Here is a 22526-nt window from a genome sequence, read left to right as displayed (position 1 = left end):
ACAAGGTTCACCTACCTTCCCCCCACGGAAAACGTGATACCACACTGAAGTGCCACCAAAATCAATATGAAAATCAGTGAAGCATCCTTTCACGCTCATCAAACAGTACCTGTAAGCAGAGTGAAGGACAAAAATGAATTAGTCTGAAAAAGGTATTTTTCACGTCTTAATTTGCAGAGGTTAACTGCATGCACGATACTGTTTCCACCAATTAAGTTTCTGCATTTATAATACTGGGATTTGTCTCATGAAGTAACTATAACTAGGTTTCTGCTGAAAAATTCATATCTTCATATTTGAGTTTGCTATTCATACAACTGGAGCGAAAGCTTTCAGAGTTAAGGAATGGAAAAACATTAAAAGTTACACTGTTCAGAAATATTTCTGATGCCACTGCCAATCCCTGGGGTGATCTGTTTAATGCTCTCCTCTGCTGCCCGAGAGACATAACCTTCACCAGAAGTTGTACACAAATTGCTTCAAAGAGCAAAGTTTCGAAAAATCTAATTTGCTTTAAAATCCTCCTGAATGTTCTTTACCTACTTGCCATTAATGCCATTTTTGCAAGGACTGGGGGACAGAAACATCATTTGGCAAATTAACTCCTTTTTGTTCACATTTCTAGGCATTTCTGCATCAAAATACATAAAGGAACCAGCTGGCAGCATTGCTAAGTATCAAATCCACTATTTTTTATGCCGTCTTGATTCAGGTTTTCATAGCAGTTTAAAGTCGGCATCACTGGAAAGAGATGCAAGAGCTCTCATCTCGCTGCATGAATCTCGAGTCTCCAGCCACCATCTGTAACTAATGGCCGAATTACAGCCACCCTTCTCGCTATAGGCACCTTTGCAAATGCAGGAAACACACACCACTTAACCCACTAACCTCTTTTCCTTGTTCCGGTCTCCGTTTCATGGCTTTTTTTTTTTTTGGGGGGGGGGGGGGGGGGAGGGGGTTATGGAAACAGTACCAGAACGGGATTTATAAAAAAAAAGAAAAAAGGTTTCATTTAACTGTGTCTTTTTCTCATCACATTCAGGTAGAGAGAATCTCAGCAGTATGCAGACGGCGTGCAAAAGTCCCTCTAGATGATAGGCTGGAAAGGACCTTACCATGTGTCTGCAGAAGGCTGGCAAATCAGAGAGACTATAGGTACATAAGAGCCCGCTGCCTAGCAACCACATCCCGAGCCGGAGTTGACAGAATGATACGCAATGCTGTCATGAAGACAGTCAATTTGTGGGCTTCAAAAAAGGTCCTGCGCCTTCATCTCACAATTAAAACCTCTCCTTGTGCAATTACACGTCTCTCCTCTTGCCCACTCTGGAATTTTTTTCTTTTTTTTTTTTTTTTAATCCTTCAGAAGCAGGAAGAGAGCTTTTTCTGCCCCTGGGGTATTTCAGATGCTTCAAAAATCACAGCTAGCCAAGAAGCTGTCTAGACTCTCAATATGCTCCATTTCAAAATATGAGTCCTACCCTCCCAAACACTTTTTTTTTTTAATTTCTCCTTTTATGTTTTCTCTACCAAGATGTTGTTGATTACAAGTGAGATAGAATTTAAAAACAATAAAAGAAGCCCAGAAAGGAAGTTGCCTTTCTTCCAGCCAAACTGCAAAAAGTCACAGATTGAATAATTGCTCACAAAACAAAAAAACAAGATGGAAATTTGAAGTTTGTGGGCAGTGTTGAGTATTAGAGGTTCACGTTGTTTTCAAGTAAAAAATTCAAATCCTTTTGGAATCGTTTTCAGTTTCTAAAAGGTCAGATGTAAAATACATCACAGCAACAAAAATTTTCTAAGACAGCGCTACCTACCAACAATTATCCATTCATATTAAGGTATTCTGAAAGAGCATAAATGGCCTAAGCATTAGGCAGTTTTATTTATTCCTCAGTAGTCAATAATTTAAACTTGAAGCTGTCGATCGGTTTGTGTTCAGAGAGGAAATAACAGGATTGAATTCTCTGTCACATCAAAGTGCTTAAAATTAGTTTTGCAAGAAAACACCAAGGCAAATACAACTGTGAACAGGCAACTCTTTTCCCCCCCGCCTTGTTTTTCCCCATTTTCCCCTCTATTTTCTTGAAACTCCTCTAAACACAACTTCCATTCCAATAAAGGTGGTTTTAGTGAAAGAGCCACATATGGTGATTAATAAAAACCTACAAAGCATTTGGAAAAAAAACAGTTTTTCTTCCCATCCACCAACGAGCCATGCCATTTAATTTCTGCTGTTAATTTTACAGGGCTGCTTTTGTCCAACCCCAACAGCTACCAAAAGGCTCAGGAGCCTGAAAAAGCGATCTTCCGCCATATAGCAATCTCCCTTGTTGCCAGAGTCTGGCACAATGCCTTTGCATTGACCTCTACAGCTTCCTCTTCCAATGTACACCGCAGTCACATGGTCCCAGCACAGCTCCATGCCACAGCTAATCTTATACACCGCTCTGCTCCAACCTCAGCAAGCGGCTTCTCATCACTAACAGCTGCTAATTTGGGGAACGACTCAACTTTTCAGGTTTTGCCATGACCAAATAAATAAATAAATAGAGAGAGAGGGAAAAAAGCCATAACACAGCATCCATGTTGAAAGACATCTAGAAACTACATCCCGCTACGTGCTCTGGTCACAGCTCTCTTCCTTCAGCACCCTGGGCCAGAGCTGGTAAAGTGGGTTACAGGACCACAACCCCAAGTAGGGCACGGGGGGACAATCTGACCAGAGTTACACCTTGAAAAAACAGGCGACGCAAAAGATGCCCCAACTTTAATTTTTTTTTTCCACAACTGCTAGCACATCCAATCCCTGCATACTCCAGTTTATCTCCCTGCACAGCCTCAGCTAGGGTTTTAAAACATGCAGCTGCTTGTAATCTGTTGTGGGGGAGCTTCCCTTCCCCACTGAAGAGTTTGTTTTATGCTCTCCACAAGCCTGAAATTGTTCAAGTTAACGTCTTGTTATTTTGGAGGAAGGATTTGCGGTGCGGGGGAAAGGGCAACTTTCCCCCCAAAAATCTAGGGACATTTGTTAGAGAAATGATGCGAAGAAATATGGAGTAACTTGCGAACTCACAGGGAAGAACAAACAGAGAGATCCCCCCAAAAGCGAGAGAGGGAGACGATACAAACGAAGCTAAACCACTAAGCAAACACAGAGAGCTGGGAACACAGAAACAACACAGAGACACCGCTCCATAAGCCAGCGCAGATACCACACTCCCAGGCAAACCCACAATGCACTCGCCACGCATAGCTACAAACCCGCAAGCAAACAGAGAAACAAAGACAGCGACGGACACGCCGGGATGCGAACGCGCACACACACACGGAGGCAGGGGAACGCAGAGGCGCAACGTTACATGCACATGGACTCGGGGGGAAGACGCGCGAGCACACGCAGAGGCAGCATTACCCTGAGCTTAGCTCCTTTTCTCTCGCAATAGGTACAGCACACCATACGGCTCTATTCCCTCTGGCATTGCAAGGGCTCCCCTGCCACTGAGCTCAGCCCATAAACCACTCCCAAACCCCAGCAGAGGCTTCTGTTTTTTGTTCGGGCCAATGAGAAAAGTATAGCTCACTCTTCCTTCCTCCCAGGAGCAGCGCCGGCTGGTTGAAATCCCTAAGCCTGAAACCGAATACCACAAACCCATGAGCCAACTGCAAGTGCCAAAGCGGGGAAAAGGAGCAGGCCCCGCTCTCTGCGTTCGCTCCCTCCTCTCCCCCAGGCGGGAGAGGTGCTGCCAGGCGAAGGACGAGGGAGGCTGCGGCGGTCCCCGCCGGCACCCCGGGGTCCCCCCTCTCCCAGGCCTCGCCTCACAGCATCTGGAAGCGGGAGCTGGGCGGACGCAGCAGGAAACAATAGCTGCCTTCGGGCGACTCCGCACGCTAACGGCCTGACCCGCACCGAGCAACGCTCCCACACTGGGGCCCTGTAACCGACAGCCACAAATTACGCCGCAAGACAAAAGAAACCATTGTCACCCGGGAGACACGGGGCCAACCCGCCCGGCCCGTCTGCCGCCCCACCCCCGCCGCCCCCCGCCGCGGGGCTCCCCGCCGGCAGCGAGCGGCCTCTCCTCCGCAGGGAGAAGGCCCGAGGGCTCCTCCGCGGGGAGGGCCCCTGCAGCACCCACCTCCGGCCGCCGGGGCCGGCTCTGCCCATCGAGGGGCCCTCCGGAGCCCAGGCCAGGGTGGGACGCACGCCCATGGCCCCGCCGGGGACCGGCCTCCGCCACCAGCCCCGCAGCCTCCCCGCAGGCACAAACGCACCCGGCCCCCTTCCCCTCCTCAGGAGCGGGGCGGCCCGGCTGTGGTAACCAGCGCTTCCAGTACAAAACCGTTCAGCGCTTCCAGCCTGAAGTAAAAGCAAACCACCACCTATCGAGACCGAACAGTAACTAATCATTAAACAGCGTGCGCGTACCAGGCGCTTCAAAAGCACATGAAAGACCCGGCTCCTGCCCTGAGGGGGTTGCGATCTGAGTCAGTCAGACAAAAACAACACCCGAGATAAGAGAAAGCCTATTTTCTGCGATGCGCCAGAGATGTTGTGAAGCGACTGCAAACTATGCTCGCGGATCACGCTGGGACTAAAGTAAGTGGCAACGCTTCCCTCGTCCCGCCCTTGCCCAGGTCCCACCCGAGGTGAAACGCCAAGCTTCGGTGTGCGCCGGGTGGGCTCACGCCGGGGCCTGCCGCTGCCGCGAGCGGGGACCTCAGGGGGAAAGCGTTATTTACCTTCCAGCCGTCAGATTTTTGGCATTAACGGCCCACATAGAGGATCAGCAGAACTGCACCCAGCTACCATCTCAGGCTGCCTGCAAACCTCGTTGCTGCGGCGTATGTTCAGCTGCTGCTGGGAAGGTTACCTTTGAACTTTAAAAATGAAGAGGCCTCTATTTTTTTTTTTTTTTTGATTGGAAGCTTAAATTTCTGAGAAGGCACCCGCCACCACAAGGAAATGAACCAAGCTGCCAATTCACAGCGAGTCGGGGCCGTCTGCCCCTGGAACAGCAGTTTGGTATCGGTGAGAACATGACTTGTTTCTCCATCCTTGTGACATGGCTGTTCATCTCCAGGCTCACCACAAACCATTTTAAATGCCGGTGCTTATTTCAGTTACACATGTGATGCTGCAAATCCTCCAAGCTCTACACAAAAGAGGATTTGAGACTAACGCACTGACTTAAAGACATTAAATTTTATTTACTTTGCTAGCTTGGAAAGTTTTCATGAGAATTTGAGCTTATTGGTCTAATTTTCTTGTACTTAATTATATTTATAGACTGCTTTTGTATCAAAAGCAATTCACAAATGACATACGAAGTGCATATGAGTATCTCACATGCATAAAACAGTGCCAGGTTGCGTTGTGGGACCTGTGAGCTCCCTCAATTCAAAGGGCAATCTCTGTCTCCAGAGGCACACCCTCAGCTTCTAATTAGACCAGAGCTCAGCAGAGCATTTTAGCATCTGTTTAAATCCATCCCTACTTAGTAAAGGAATGAATAGAAAGGAATGGATGGCTGAATAACAGCCTAGGAGAGGGAAAATAGGGCTGACTACATGGTAACAGACCATCATCCTTCTGTGAACAGGAACAGGTAGATGTTTCATACAAGATACCCCATCCTTAACTGAAGGACGGCAGCAATATAAAGACCTATTATAGCAGTGCGTAGATATTTTAAGTAATAGGAAGAATTTTGAAGGTAAAAAGTGTGTTGTAGTGACTGAGGCTTTCGTTTATCACTTGTTCCATAGCACAAACATTATCAAGTTCTTAGAAGTGCCTGTTGCTATTTCTATACCTGTCATGTCCTGGCACACTAGCTATTTCGCTGCCACTGCTTTGCAAATAATCTTGCAAGGCTACGAACACAAAACCTAATAAAGAGGATAATAATTTCAGCAGGGCTATCCGTTTTGATAAACAAGAAGTCAAATTAGTACTTTGTTTGGTTTGGTTTGGTTTGGTTCAGGTTCAGCTGTATCCAGATTGCTTCTGTCCTGGTTGAATTTAAACAGAAAACTAAATCTGAGCTTGTTTTGAGCTACCTGAAAATGGTTATGGTGCACCATGACAAAAGGAAGCAGTTCTGAGTCCAGTTCAGTTCCCTTTTGTCAGTTTCCTACCCTTAGGATTTGTAGTACCACAGATATCTGAGGTGACATAACAAGCTTCTGTCCCTAAAAGCTGATGTTAGAACAGCACTGCCTTTTCCTCCTGCCCTGGCTCCTGGTTACACAGCACGCTGCCTGCTCTCAACCAGGCTCCCATGTTTGTGAGGCTCTTCGCAGGAATTTGCACCCATGGATGTGAAAGAGGGTAGGCAGGAGCAGGCTTCCTCGGTAGCAATGAGCTGCTCGCTCTGCTCACCCGGTGTCTTGTGGCCCTGCACCTTGCGAGAAATGCAGAAGGGGTTTGTCGGTGATCCCACTGCTATGTTTTTTCCACACTTCTGCACTGCCCTTCAGTTGGCGCAAGCATTTATGCAGCCATGTGGTGGTTTGGATGGCCTGAAAACTAACCATTTTTTCTTCTTTATTCCCGAGTTGGTTTTCAGCCAGACCAGTCCCTAGTCCAGTTTACTCTGCAGCTGCACAACAGCATGTTCTAGCAATGAGGATGGGACAATGTGGGCATGGGACTGTTTTTTCAGGGGCAATGCCAACTTACATCAGTTTGAAGTTTGTCACACTACAATCTTAGCTAGCCATCCCCTTATTTTCTCATGCTGTCTTACTGCTTAAGAGGTAGTACTTGGAAAGTTTTACATATTTTTGACACAAACTGTTTCCCCACTTAATTCAGTCCTTTAAGGCTCCTATTAGGTATGTAGTCATTTACTTACAGACAGAAAAATAACCTCATTACCCAGAATTTTTAAAAAAAGTTAATGGTGCAAGTCCAAGTGAAAGCCAGGGCGGTCTCCAGTGCATGTAGTGCTCCTGGTAACTAAAGCAGCGCAGCAGATGGAGCGTTCTCTAACTTCACTCCCAGCACGGAACTTGACGTGCAGAAGCCAAGACAGACATTTGTGTCTGGTAATGCCATCTGTGTCTGCAAAACTGCAACGCTTTCACTGGAGTGCTTTTTGTTTGTAGGGAACACGTTAATGGTGGGTATTGCATACTGCAAACTCTTAGTATTATGAGATGCTAAGAACAAGAATGAAATGAAACAATCCCATTTCTGAGCAACAGTCATTAATAAAGCATATGAATATTGATGATTCACATAAAAGAATGGGCAGCATGAAACAAGTGACAGCACTGACATTTAGCTCCACAATTGAACACAATCTCTTTAATAAGGGCTTATACCCTCTGGGTACTCACAGCAGTAGCTGTGACTAGTATCTATACAGGAAAGGGTCAATCTGAATTTCCAAAGATGGAGAAAGCTAATCTCTTGAGGAGTTCATATTAAAACTGGGCAAGTTCATGGAAAAGAAATCTCTTGAGAGTCACACACACAGAAACCACTTCCACCTCAGGACAGCCCCTGCCTGAACTGCAGACAGTGGAAGTTCAGAAGATAATTTTAAGAGGTGGCATCATTTTATGTTTACTCTGTTCTTACACTCCTCCCAGGGCATCTATGACAGCACCCAACAGCAGACAGGTTACTGAGCGCCACGGATCTTTGTCCTGATCCAGTACAACTTCTCTTGTGCTCTAGACTATCAATGTTTGCTATTGCTTTGTTGCTTCTTCAGACCGATGAGGGTTTTGTGCCAACAGTGCTGTAAATCAGCTTTCTCTAGTCTTTATGCTAGATGATGCTCACTAGCAACATCCTCATCACTCCAGCTGCATCACCCTTGCCTTTAACTCTCATGCATGGTAACTCCTTTTCCCCACATCAAACTCTATTGTCACATTTCAAGCGCTTACAGTCTTTCACTGTTTAGCTTCCCTCTACCTATCACATCTACTAGTTTATCAAGCTGTCAACCTCCACCTTCACTTTGCCAGTGACAGCAACCTCAATGGCTCTGTGTCTGCTTCTCTATCAGGCATCTCCTTCCTTTCTACCAGGCCATCCCCCACACATGGGAATAGCTCCATATCAAAATCTGTTGAATTGCTACTTCTCTAAAATCCCTCTTTGAAACCTACCATCTGGCATTTCATGATGCAAGTAGTGAACTGCAAGAATATACTCTGCTTTTTCTGCTAAATTCTGTTAGTCATGTTGCTACCTTATCCTTTAAACCATCTCTGCCTTACTTTGTTTACTTGCTACATTTTTTTCAGCATCTGGAGTGTGCCTGCTCTAGGAAAGGGATCATTTTCTTTACTTCTTACCTTGTACAATCCATGAATCCTGAAGCCCTGAATCATGACTCAATTTCTTAGCTCTAGCAGATTATAAATAATGTTATTTAGTAGACTAACTGCTTGAGAAGCAAGTTGCCTGAGTTCTGTTTTCTGCTCTGCCACTGGCTTATTGTGTGACCTTAGGCAAGTCACTTAGGACATTTCCAAGTGCATATGTGAAATTTGGCACTCTTATCTTTATCTAGTTGTCAAAACAAGCAGCTTACTCTTTTCAAAACGATAGAGTGTCTTTAACTTTCATTGAAATCAATGGTGCTGAGCATATCATAGGACCAGGCTTCCCCATGATGCCTGCCACAGAGGCTCTTCTATTATGGAGACCTTTACCTTCCAAAATGTTTATTTTTACAGAATGAGAGTAAATGCTGCATATCGCTTTCTGACTGCACACTCCTTTGTATATGTTAGTACCAATCTATTTTAGACATTACAGTTTTGAAAGAGTTCTGACCAATTTGCAAAACACTAGAGGTCAGTTCAACAGCAGAGCCTTGGATGCCGCCAGCATTAGGTCTGGCCAATAGAAAATGCCTCTAAAACAGAGACAGCAGTGAAGGGCTTCCAGGATTATATGATGTTCATCAGCCATACAGGTCAATAGCTATTACAGCATTAACAGTAACCCCTATCTCAGTTGTACTAATTCCTATGAAACTTACAGTGCGCATTTTCAGACCCCCAAAATAGTTCCTTCTTCCAATCATCATATAAAAATTTTCAAGGAAGACATTCAAACAGAAGGAACAGTGAGGTGAGGCTATGCTATCACAACTTGCCCAGAAACTAGAGCCAAGATAGGCAGAAGCAGGACAAACTGCTCTTGTGTTCGGTCTCAAACCTGCCCTGAGTGGGTCCTCTGAAACACAAAACACAGCCTATATAGTCAGTCCAGTATTTGATTTTGCTGTTGAAAAAGTCAAAAGTAAACTGGCATGAAGGGCAGTGACAGAGTTTTTGTGGAGAAACACTCCTATTAAAAATGGACTTCAGGTTCATTTCACAAAACATCTCTCAGCTAATAACTTTTCAGCCATTAGTAGTTTAGAACCTGGGAGGGATCTGAACCCAGCCTACAGAAGGACTTTGACTACACTGTGTGAACTGTATGACATATCTGTATCCTGTGAAGTGATTTCTTTGGGTAGCACTTGTGGCGAAAGGTCAGTCTGCCATTTTCAAAACAGAGTTGCTCAAAACTAAAAAATGCACTTTTCAAAGAGATTTGATTAAGGATTCTATTCAGCAAACTGTAAAAGGAATTAATCAAGGAGGTCAAGAGTAGAGTTTTTTAAAGACTTAAACTTACTTTTTCACTTTGGGGTATTTCATCTCTGAAAGAGCATTGGTAGCATCCGTCTGTCTCTCCTTCAAATGCTGCGGCCACATATTATCCACCCAGTCGACTAAGTCCACCTGAAAGCCCCACCAAAATCAACTGTTAATTACTGAACACATGGTAGGATAGACTCCTGTTGACTAAAACTCTAACAGTGGCAGCAGCAGCAGACGCTCACAGACAGCAAGAACCTTGCTGTTCAGCAGAAGTCCTATGGACCCAACTTGTTAAGGTGCAGCACTTCATCACCACAACTCAGTCCTTTGCAACCCAGAGTAAGGAGAGTTTTGCAGTCAATTTAACTGGGTGCAAATTCTGTCCTGTAGGCACCTGTGAGCCCCTTCTCTTGCAGCATCACCAGGCTGTCTGTATTCAAATGCATTTTTGTAGCCAACAGCCTAGAAATTGCATTTATGAACATTAAAATACAAACATCAAAGAGATTATACTATTCCAATACCTTACATTTCAAGGAATATTAACACCATTGTTCTGGCCAAATTCTGATTTGAGTAATTACTGTATTGCCTACTGTGCACTTTGTTCATTGTTCTACTTGGGTATAAAATTCACCAAAGTTCTTGTCCAAAAGCCAAACTTTCAGGAAGCGTGGGCAAGAGAAAACAGCAAAAGCCGAGCAATTGGAAACATACTGCCAGCAAGGTGAGGGAGAGGTGCAAACTGAAGATTGTTCAGGGACATTGAAACACAGCTCCTGCGCTGTGTGCCAGAGCACAAACCACAGTCTGTCCGTCACAGCCACAGCAAGAACAAGCCTGTGACTCATTCTTTGGTTTGTTTTATGATGGAGCCTGTGCTAGATATCCTTAACACTCCCCTCTGGTTATGCAAGTGGATCACATGTGCCAGGTTTCAAAACGGGAAAACACCAGTCAACTTGGGAAGTCCAACAAAGCAGGCTGTAGTGCTGCGTTTGGCCACAGTGTGGCTGTACATCCTGACCCAGCTCAAAAAATCACGATGTGTGAACGAACCTCCATTTGTGAGTCAATAAGGGCTGCAAGACCTATCCTAGGCATTGGTGACAAAGCTGTCCTCTGACTGCGTGCAGCAAGAACGGAGAAGTCCAATTCAGTCATGGTTAGCACACCACTTAGACTCCTGACTGCTAAATCTTTATAAAGGCCCAGCCAAGAATGTTACTGGTATGAGGCAACTCAACTGTTTGTGTCCCCAGAGGACTTTCATAACAGGGCAATTAGCACATGAAATTCAATTCAAATGCAGATTGGGGCTGATCCCTATCTATTTCTGCATCTGCATCAGGTACTGTTGATAACACACACAGTACTTTGAGAAGAGGCAAAAGGAGATAATGCAGCCAGTAGAAATAGGACCAATTCCATGAATATCACTGTTGTATGTGAAAATAAAATTGATGGTTACTGCCCTGATTCTGAAATAATTCCCACATCCTGACATTGCAACCCACAGTCTTTACACAACACGGAACATGAATCTAGTATTTCTGCCTTATGTGTGCTCAAAAGAGCTCTGCAGAATTCAAGGAAACCACTTATACGAATTCCACTAGTATCTGACTTTAGGTACTGGACTTCCTCTCAGCACCCACTTCCCCAGCACCCTCTTTTCTATTCCCAATTACCTAATGGGAATGCAAATCTCTCTTTCAGTGAGATCTAAATATTCCTTGGTTTACAAACTATTGTGCACTCAGGCCATATTAAACAGATATGAAGTATTAATTTACACTGGTAACGGGTATCTAATTGCATTTTTCAGTTCTGAGCACCCAGGAAATTTGCACAGATGTTTTTAAAGCTCACTGAGCATGATGCACTTGGGAAAACCAGGATCAGTTGAACACCAGAAGCTCCCCAGAGAACTTCCAAACTGTCTGCTAGCATCTGAATGACAGCAAACACCTGCACAAACTTCTAAATATGTGCTTACTGTTCAATTTGTGATATGTGCACAACAGAACACAAAAGCCTACTTAAGAATTACTTCTAGAAATCAGCAATTAGAGCTGCCATCTATTTTTGACCTGTTCAGACAGAAGTGTGGTGTTTATATTGTCCGCATAGTCAAGAGATGGCCCCAGTGAAAAAACTGCTTGTGTAACTAGAATAGCATTTAGAAATGAGGAGAAAATTGTCTGAAAACAAAATATCATTGAGCTATAGTTTCACACCCAGCAGTACCTTCAGCATCCAGTGCCACGAGTAGATATGGAGGGAACAAGCAGCATACATGTTCTACTTTGAGAAGTCCCTTTGTTCCCTGATCAACCAGGACCGATGCCCAGACTCTCTGCTGAGTGTCCTGAGAAGACACTCTAACATCTCCAATGCCATTTCCTCCATCACTGTGTATTAGTGAGTTGATGCTCTAACCCTTACCCACACATGGCTACGTTTTAGTGATAAATGAAATCATCTTTATTAGTAAGGTCATGGTTTCACTGCCAGTGACTCCATTGGGAAACAAAGTCATAAGAGCCCTCTATCTTTAAAAAATGTGTACAAATCTACCACCTTCCTCTGACATTGCCAATTCTGACATAGCAGTGATTATGCTGATTTATTATTATTTATTTAATGATGTATAAATTTCTAAATTTAATACATGTGTTTTCAACTTTTTTGCATTGGAGCCCCCTGAACATTTTTTTAGTTAATAGGAAGGTTCATATATAAGGAATTTAAGCTTCCTGATAATTTAAGCTTCCTTAGAGGAGGAAAAACAATAGATAGGTATTTAATTTTGGATGGAATCTCCCCTAAATACCTTGAGAGGAACTGGGTATCTGTGCAAATTGCATGATTAAGAGCTGATCAGGTACCCAATTCCTGTAAATTAAGTTCCACTATCAAGGAGACCAGCTTTCTACCTGGGTATAAATGAGATCCTAACACCAAATAGACAGGAGTTACAGGTACTTCATATCAGCTTGTTTAAACTCCATGTTTTATTTCTTACAAAGCAACCGGTAACTGGGAAGAAGCTGAAAATAAACACCATCACCACAGGATCCCTTACCACATTGGGGCGTTTGACAATGTTCTCCAGCTTTGTGTGACTGAACTCCAGGCTGATGACATTGTAGAGTTTTTCACGCTGGGCCTCTGGTGTTTCATAGTATCTCACAAATTGAGACATGCTCATTTCAACACCTTTCTGTGTGTTCACATCCATCACATCCACTATCCGTCGGCTTCCTGGAAACACACAGAAACAGTCTCAAAACATCTTCCTTGGCTTTACTTATATTTTTATATATATATATGTATGTATATTATTATATATATATGTATAAATTCTCAATAACTGGCGGGAAACTGTTATTAGAGGACAAGAGACCAGCATCAGTCCCTCTACAGGTCCTGAGCAGCTAAAACAGCGAGCAGGAAACTAACTTGGAACTGGACTTTTTGCCCAGTATGACACTGAACAAGTCAACTGGTGTCTCTGCTTCACAGAGATGGAGAGAATAGTTTCCTCCTTTACATGAATTGACATGACCAGAAGTACATTAAAAACTATGAAGAAGCAATATAAGATGGTAGCAGGGAGCATGCACGACAAATAGCTCTGCAAATCATACTCTGCAATTTTCTAAACATCCATACACTTCTCAAGTTGCTTTTACTCATGTACAAAAATTATCCATAAAGAGCAAACTGCCTTGCATCACCGGATGCTATAAACTGCTGAACACCTAATACAGATTGTTGAGTATTCTCAATTCCAGTCATCATCAATGGAGATGAAAGCACTAAATGCCATAGAAGAGTGAGCCCCCACTTTGGATCTCTCAACAAAAACTACAGGACATACTTTCAGCTTCTCAAGTGGCAGACATACAAGTCTCATTAGCACCAGAATGTTGAACAGCAGTTTTAGTCGAGCCTTCAGCTTTACACAGATTAATCCACAATCTTCTCTTCGGCCAACTGGAAGGTTTCACCTCTCCCAGCAATTTCATCATCCTAATTAGCAGTTCATTTGTGTGTGAGCAAACGGGAGCCCATGAGAGACATGCCTCATTTCCAGGAGAGAAGGATTCCAGCAAACAAACTCACACTGCTTCCAAAAAATGACTCCAAACCCATTTTCACTGCTGAAGAATAACTCGAAATAAATTGCATTAAAACAAAATGGAGGGCCGATATATGCCATCAGAGGGAATTATTAATAATTACAGCACCTGGCCTATTGTGTGCTTGGGAGCAGTATTTCAGCAAGAATGATAGTTTGGATTGCATCACTCCATTAAAAACATCCTTAGCCACTGATAGCAATGACAGTGACAGATGTGATAATGATTCTGGAAAGGAACTCAAGACCATAAAGCTTTGTAATCAAAAAGAAAAATTTATACAGTGTAAATCCCGAATAGTCCTACTGGCATGTCAGTCAAACTCTTCACTACAAGGCTGGTGAACAGGATTTCACCCTTAGTCTGAGCTCAGGACTGTACATAGTGTTGCCACCTTGAGGCAGGATGGGGAGAAAGTTTAGTTACGTGTGCAAAAGCACAAGAGTCCTTAAATTTGGTATTTACATGTTTGAAACAACATACATAAAATCTAGGTTTGGGTTGGGATTTTTTGTTGTTGTTTTTTTAACTGTTAACTTTACTATCTAGGGGGAATAGTCTTTTTTCAACTCATAGGTTAGCAACTGGGGTGAAGTCCTGTTAAACAGCTCCTGAAAAAAAGCCAGCCTAATTTCTGGCCTCCAGTGCCTGGGGATTAAAGCAACGGCTACAGCCCAGAGGGGTTAAGTACACAGACACTGAAAAATTATATTTGAAGGACTGCGTGGCAGAGTCTGGGATCTGCCATATTATAGTCTAGGTTTGATCTCAGCTTTGCTGGAAGCAACCTTGTACAGCCTCTCAATTACGCTTTCTGAAAGAAAAATCAGCAGTTACCTGATGAATTAAAAGTATGAGGCACAGTTCAATAGCAGGTTTGTTAAACGTACACTATTATCAATTACAGGCAGAAGAGCTAAGATTTGAATTAATAGTCTCTTGACTTCCAAATTAAAGAGTAATTTGAGAGGATGTTTTTCTCTTAAACCACAGTACTATCAAACAAGCCCATACATAATGTTTCCTGGAGTACTGCTCACAAAATCTGAGACGTATAATTACAGGTTAACAGCCTCGTGCTCGCTGCCCACTTCCTAGTGGTTCTGGCTTACTGCCAACTTTATCTCTTCTTTCCTGAAAAGATTCAGCTCTTTCTTCTATCTCCTGCCCCTAGGAGAAAGTTAAAAAATATCATCCAGAAGGAGAGACAGGTAAAGAACAAGGGAAAGAAGCACACAGAGGCTCCAAAAAGCAGTGGCAGGCTGAGAGATCTCATGTCAGGCTAGATTTCTGAACATCTCCAACATGCCTTTTACTTTATGTACCATTTCTGTTAACGATTTCCTAGATACCCTCTTGCCACAGTCTCACCCTGTCCTGTAAAAAGGGACCCCACTCAATCAAGCGTGATGCAGCCCACCAAGTCCCAGCAGGATCTCAGTAACCCTGGCAGCCTCTTGTCCTCATACGGTCCATATTCCTTGCTTCAGCTCATCACTCGCTGCGCATTGATTAACATATACCTGGATCCCTAGCTGGCAAAGAGCATCTCTTACTGCGGACATGGGAAGCTTCAGTACACTATCCATCACCTCATCCTTGGCTTCGCAGGATTTTTTCCAATATAACTCTTGACTGGAGAATGGCTGGACAGTGCGGGATTAGGAGGTGTTGTTTCCTCTCCGGCAGCAGGTGTGACTCAGAGGCAAAGTGGTGATGCTAGGGTTCACTGGAGGAAATGTCTTCCTCCTCTACTGCTGCTTACTCATCAAGCACAAGTGAATCCCCAAAGGATCACAAAGACAGTAACTAAGAAACAAGCTAGCGCCATCTTCGACAAGAGGAACAGACAAAAGCAAGAAGGAGAGGGAAGAATCAGTTGCAGAGACGTAAGCTGGAAAATAAAATCAATCAGGAAGAGCTACTTAAGAACTATGCTTCATTTGAAACCTTAAAACAAAAAAAATCAAGTTACTCCAGCCCACATATTAGTAAAATCCACAGTAAAATTAAGGGGGAAATAGCATATGTAATATCTGTTCCCTTTATTTAAAGGCCTAGTGACCAAGATGCTGTAAAGGTTTTAACAGGTTAAATTCTACAACATTGCTATATGCTGCAATATCATTATTTTTTTACATAAAAATGAATGCCTGGAGGAAAAATGACTTGTGCAGAGTCCTTGCCTCCCATTGCCCACCCTGTACAAGTTGGTTTGGCACAGAGATTTGTACCTCTCTCTTCTGAACTTCTTGGAAAAAAATACTTCGAAAGCAACAGAGAGGCAAATCTTGTTCTCCAGTCAGATAGAGAACTGCACTTCATGAATGCAAGTTACATAGGTATCTTCCGCACACCAGCAAGCACTTTCACAAATCACAGCTTCACCAAGTCCACCCCAGAGACTTCAGAAGTGACAGGCTCCAGCTCCGAAGTCATTCAGCAAAGCGCTCATCGATCATCCCTGCAGAATTTGCACCCACACTTTGCTTCACATATAGAATAGTGTAACAATTTGCCAGAGAGGGAAGAGAGAATGGGGAATTCTGGGACTATAATAATCTCCTCTGGGATCCACCAGTTGCCATTTCCCATTTCTAAAAAGGTGAAGCACTGCCTTCCCCTGCCTTGACCTGAAACAGCTTCAGACTTGCATTATCCAGGCTACCAGACACCAGTCTTCCAAATAGCCCATCCTTTCCCCTGATGTGGATTTAGCATTGATATTAGGAGCAGTGGGAGCAAGAGGTGGTCCATAAGTAAAGCAAACATGAACCACACAGTAGAATATGGGAAATGCACAGGAGGTGTGAATCAGAGGTAAAAATTACACCAGTGTTTTCCAGGCTGTTGTCTCTTCCACCGCGCACCACTGGCAGGAAAAGGTGCAACTCTCCCACCACAGAGGAAAGACGAAATGTCCTTTCTGTAAGAATGATTATCAAGGCTGTCCATTAAGAGGATAAAGCTACCTTGGGGAATTATTTTAACCCTTTGTGACTGAGTTAAGATCTGTGTCCGAGGTACAATACAGCATCTACAGAAACCAACCTCAAATGCCAAGGAACAGATCTGCGGGTCCTTTCTAATCTTTATGCTTCTTACTGGGAAAAAAGTCCTTGGTTTCTAAAGCAGGATTTTTGGCAGAGCCTTAGGAAATCTGCTAGCTTCACTAGTGGGTTAATTGTACCTAAAGACTGAGGCTTTGACTTGCATCCCAGTTAATCCCTCTGGAGCTCCCGGAGCTGGAAAGCACGTATTCCTCTGCTACCCACAGGAGACTATTATGATATCCCATACTAACTGCGAGGGACGTGAATCAGAGCAGAAAGTCCTTGCTCAAGTGGAGCTATTCAAGACGTTCCCTGCATTTCAGACCCAGGATAAGAACAACTTAAGAGACACGTACCAATACCATCGCTCCCAGATCCACCAGAGGGCACAGAAGAACAAAGGGAAATAAGAGTCCAGCTCGGACACTTGCACACATCTCTCCTGCACACCTCCTAGTTAGTTTTCTCACCCAGCATTTTCCCCAGCACAGCCTGGTCCACCATGAAACAAGTATCCCCAAGTCATCCAGCTCCCCCTTTGCAGTGCTCTCTGCTTTTCTTCTTTACACCCCCTCGCCCAGGTATCTGCCTGCCCCCCCCAGCTCCCCAGCACATGCCTTGCTGGCTGCAGAGCAGGACCCTTTTCAGTAGGGTTAAATTATTTCCTTCTTATGGAGATGTAAAGCTAGGAGTACCTGACATGTACCTTCCCCCTTCCTTCCCCCTCCTTCCCCTCTTCGGTGTCTGCAGCTTTATCATTTGGTATAAAACTGACAAATTGCAATAACCCACATTATTAGTTTTTTTCACGCAACAAAAGGTAAGGTATTTAGAGCATGTCCACAGGAAGAGCTTAAGCCAGCAAAAAGTCTTAACCCTTAATGCTATAGGACTAGACTAAAGAAGAGGCTCCCAGCAGATAATGTGTTTTAGTGGCATTATATAGAATCAATTAGTATCCTTACATCTACCCAAAACATAAACTGTAATTTTCAGTGACTCTTTGAAACTTCAGCCAGTGAAAACCACACGTGAAAAAAAAAATTCCATATACAGAGAAACATTTTACTTTTAATTTTTATATGGTATCCAAATGCACTAACCTATAATATAAGCATACTCCAGGTAGCTGAAAAGACAGAGCTAGCACACAAAGAACAATTACAGAAAGGAAAATAATACAAGTTCTAAGGAAAGTGGGAAGGGATGTAACTTTGTTGAAAAACTTATGTTTTCTTTATCTGTCAAATCTATTTTAAGACCATTGATTGTTTCCTATCTCAACATAAAACATATTTAATAGTAACAGATAAAATATAGGAAAAATGTTATAAGAATTATATCATTTCATGTTAATAGCATTTTATAGTATTGTATTCTACACTATCAAGAGCATCTTTGCATATGAAGAATCCTACAGAAATTAAATTATTTCATTAAGTTAATCTGGCAATAGCAGGGTTCTTTATTTTCTGGAAGACAAGTACAAAGCAGCATTGATTGGATCAGTGCAATCTATTCTCATTTTATTTTTAGGAAAGCTACCTCTGATGCAGAAGGACACCCCAACAAGGAAAGGACAATTCAGGTTTTTATGGCCTTATTTACATTGTAAATTCCAAGCTATAGTTTCTTGTGATGTGCTCCACCAGTAATATCAATGGTGGAAAGAAGAGTGTAGCTGTGCCCGGCATCTGGCAACATGACAAAGCCGAGCCCGCAACCCAGCATCCAGCTCCGAGGGACGGAGCATGCCTCTCCATCAGGGAGACATTTTGGGAGATGGCTGAGATGATTCAAAAGCTCCCTGCTCCTCAAAGGTCTCACCTCCCCTGCCCTGGCTGTGCAGCCCTGACCTTCTCTCACTTTGACCCTGGCACTGCTCTGACTTTAGGGCAAGCAAATGGAGATTACTAAAATATCAGGAAAATATTTTCCTTTTTCTGCTGATAGTGTGAACTGGATCAGCTCACTGTGGGATTAGGCAGGCACCAAAGCTGGCCCAGGTGAAGGACCTCAGGATCAAGAGCCAGCATGGCACAAGCAGGGATGGAACAGCCAGAACTGGGAGAGAAAGACTGCCTCTTTCCTTAGATTGCCCTTCTGCCCTCCTGAAATCTCATCATCAGCCCAAAATAAGAAACACTATGACCTTGATTTTCCTGATACTTGGCAATGAGGAAATGGAAGACGACCTTCAACTACCATTCATGTTACCAATTAACGTGTGAATTATATCAGCAATCCTGCAGCTCTCCTTTGGTCCAAACCGGTATTCAAAGATGACCTGTCAAAGGGTTGGCAACACCACCACACATCTAGTGTCCACACTTCAATAAGGACATCTTAAGATTTATATAGCTGTGATTACATCAGACCTCCAGAACATGCTGACATTAATATATATTTTTAGGTAAAGGCATAACTACACTTGAAGGTCATTTTGGACTAAGGTAAATTATGACACTAAAGCATAACAACTACCATGAAATACTTAGGATTTTGGGTGCTACTCCTCCAGACAGCTCTCTTCTAGTTTGGATGAGCTAAAAAGCAGGGGATGCTTACTGCAGAAGAACAGGGTGACTAGGGGGAGTTATTCTAAAATAGCTGTTCTGGTTAATTTTCCCAAGTGGACAACTCATTTTTAAATTCACTTGTAGACAGAGGCTTTGAGATGACCATGAGCACAGCAACACATCAGTTCAACTTCACTTTCATGTTTTGACATCATGGAAACACATTCTTTTGAGAGGCTGAATTTTTATTATAATGTTCATTCAAAGCAGATTTACTGCTGTTTATATCCAGACATGAACATGACTGTTTTTAGCAAAACTGCCCCAGTTTAACTAAGGTTTTTTTAAAGAGTTTGACCAAGTTAGGCGAAGGACAAACTTAAAGACAGCTCAAACAGGAAGCTCAGCTCTAAAAATAGAAATGGTTCTACTTCCAAAATGGCAAGTCAGCGGACATGCTAAACATAGGCAAGGGAGTGTTATAATATTTCATTTTTATTTCTAAGAGCCAAAAAAAAAAGCATAAAGAGGGAGCATCAAATACCTTCCTTTTATTTATTTTATTGCACAGAAGCCCTAATCATGGATCAAGGCTCACTCACCAGGCACTCTTCTGATGCAGAGCTCCCCACTGGAAACTCATGACAGAGGTAGAAGGCTACATCCATCATGTTTTAGCCCAGCATTGGTTACGGCCGAGAGCTAAATCAGCATTACAAAAAAAATAAAACCGGTACATATATATTCCTCCCCCTCTCTGCGAGGGAGGAAGACAGTGTGAGTTTTCTGCCAATTCAACTTTCTGAACCACCTCACTGCAAGAAAGAGCAAAGCCCATGCCAGCTCACAGGAAAGGGATAGGAGAGCAATGCCAAAAGTGGGGAGAGAAGGATGAGAATGAACAGGACACCAATTTAGACTTGCTTAACTGGTATGGCAAAAAAGCAAGTTGTTAGATGCAATGGATAGCACAGGGAATAGAGACACTACAGCAGGGCACATAGTAGGCAGCAACAGCAAAAACTAGAGGCCAGTTTAGATGACAAAAAGATGGTCTGGCACCAGAGCACAGTACTGGAATTAGAGGGACAAGCTTCTATTTCCAGACTATCAGGAACATTGGGTAAGTTTTAACCTCTCTCTGCCCTAGGTCCTGGTTTCATGATACAAACTGTTCACCAATACTCAAGAAACTGATGAGGCTTAAATAATTTTTTTAAGCAGGGTCAGCTCCCTGCCTGCTTCACAGCACAGTTCCACAAACATCAGGGTAAGGGATGTGCATCCAGCACCAGCGCCAGCAGCTGGTGTGGGAAATCATACAGTGACACCGAACCATAGCCCCAGCATCCCCTTCTGATATTACAGACTGGAGCTTTTCTCCTTAAACAATAAGCTGTTTAAGAGGCACAAAACCAGTGTGTGTTAAATGAAGCAATGCCCTCTGAAAGTCTGCAATACACCACTTTAATATAGATAGATTTCCACTTCATACGTGCACTGCTCCACCTTAGTATCAGTGGATGTCAAAGTCCCAAAGGGTTGTTTCAGAGCTGCTACAAACCGCTTCAATTTTCAACAAATTAGGTAGAGCCCTCAGACCATAGGAAAATCACTAATGTAACCTTCACTTGAAAAAAAATCCATTCAGAAACTCTGAAGTCTAGTTTCTAATTTTAATTCTGCCCAGGAGAGAACACAGTGCAGCTCCGCAACTTTGTAATTCTTCCTAGCCCTGAGCAAACAGGGAGCAGAGAGAGAAACAGTTCAGAAATCACATTACATACACGACTAACTGCTGGTGTCCCACAAAGAACTAATAGATCCCATGATAAACAAACAAAAACCCACCTGTCAAGTCCTACTGGTCCTGCTTACAGTAAAGTATGTTGCTCTATCATTATTGGTTCTTGGTTGGTAAGAGTATCCTAATAGCACTTGCTCAAGTCTGGAAGGATTTATCTGTACTTCCTCACAAGCTACTATGAGATTAGGGAGTAAAATGAGTTCTGTACAGTACAGTAGCCTCATCAAAGAAAGAGGGATACAAAGAAAACAGGAGAGGTCGCTCAAGGGAAAAGAAAGAAAAAAACAAACACAAAAAGATGAGCCAGTAAGTCTTCAGTGCTGTACTTGGAAAAGAGAAACTTGCTAGATAGAATCGGAATAAATCACTTCAATAAAACAGTGGGGGTTTTTTCTTTTTTTTAAATTGTCCAGATGTTTCCTCTTTGTAGTTCTCACATTTAAAAAGAAACGCAATAGCTAGAAGTCTGGCCAGCTCACACCAACAGTACTTCTAAACCCCTTTGTTGATAGACCATTGGTTTGACTCCATCCTAGTTAGAGGCACTTGGAAGTTCATTTTCAGTGGTAATATTTATTTGCCAATTTTAGTTGAGATCTGACTTAGCAGATTTCCCAATTACAGAGAAGCTTCAGAGCATGAAGAATGTTGGCAGTCCCAACAGCATGACTGTGAGGACATTTGGAACTTGATTTTAAAAACAAAGTGTTTTTAAAAAAATAGTGGGAGATTTTAAAACAAGTTTTGGCCACAAAACAATATGATGGAGGAACTGTTTGTTTTTACAAAGACTGGATCTCAAGCACATGTTGCTGTAATACTGCAAATAGCCTCATAACATCTGAGACAAATCACTGGCCTTGACATACACTGCTTTCTGATTTTCCATTTTTTCCCTTGAAAAAGTTTATAGCCAGGTACATAACTCAGCTCCCTTAAAGCACACATTTTGCTTTTGTATCCTCAGATCAATGGGAATAGCACTGACATGCAATTATTTTACAGTCACTTGTGAGGAACATCCAAGCTCATCCTCATCCTGCAAGGAGCCATCCTTATCTCCTGTCTTCAAAGCGCTCTTGGGATCCCCCTGCTCCTCTCAGCCATCGGAGAGATGTACTGTCTCTTGTGGATCTGAGTCCCTTGATGAATTTAGGGTGTAACTTGCAGGATCCAGAGACTGAGGTACCCTCAGTCTGAATCCTCACAAGCTGAAGAACATGTTCACAAGTTATTTTTTAAAAAACTACACAGACATTGGCCTTCCAAGCCACAAGAACAATGAGGATGCTTTCATTAACTCAGCTTTGGTTAATACTCCAACAGTCCCACTTACATGAAAAGGAAAAAAGCAGAACCCAGAGAGCAAGCC

General features: G+C 43.1%; 1 protein-coding gene across 11 annotated transcripts in view; it reads right to left on the bottom strand.

Annotated features, from left to right (window-relative positions):
• KDM2B (lysine demethylase 2B) overlaps window positions 1–22526 on the bottom strand; it is a 127059-nt gene that overhangs the window by 76681 nt on the left and 27852 nt on the right. For 8 of the 11 annotated variants that reach the window (XM_069794735.1, XM_069794741.1, XM_069794733.1 and 5 more), the window contains 3 exons: window positions 12716–12894; window positions 9662–9768; window positions 16–109 (listed from right to left, as the gene is read on the bottom strand). In XM_069794735.1, the coding sequence (XP_069650836.1) occupies window positions 16–109; window positions 9662–9768; window positions 12716–12894 (380 nt within the window). Of the gene's footprint in view, window positions 1–15; window positions 110–888; window positions 908–3418; window positions 3691–4746; window positions 4800–9661; window positions 9769–12715; window positions 12895–22526 lie in introns of those variants that run through there. The other 3 variants (XM_069794742.1, XM_069794743.1, XM_069794744.1) reach the window with 3 other exon arrangements.

Source organism: Haliaeetus albicilla, chromosome 10 (genome assembly GCF_947461875.1).
Source record: "Haliaeetus albicilla chromosome 10, bHalAlb1.1, whole genome shotgun sequence".
In the NCBI taxonomy this organism is placed as follows: domain Eukaryota; kingdom Metazoa; phylum Chordata; class Aves; order Accipitriformes; family Accipitridae; genus Haliaeetus; species Haliaeetus albicilla.
The sequence above is the reverse complement of the archived record's forward strand: the minus strand, read 5'-3'. Positions and strand labels throughout refer to the sequence as shown.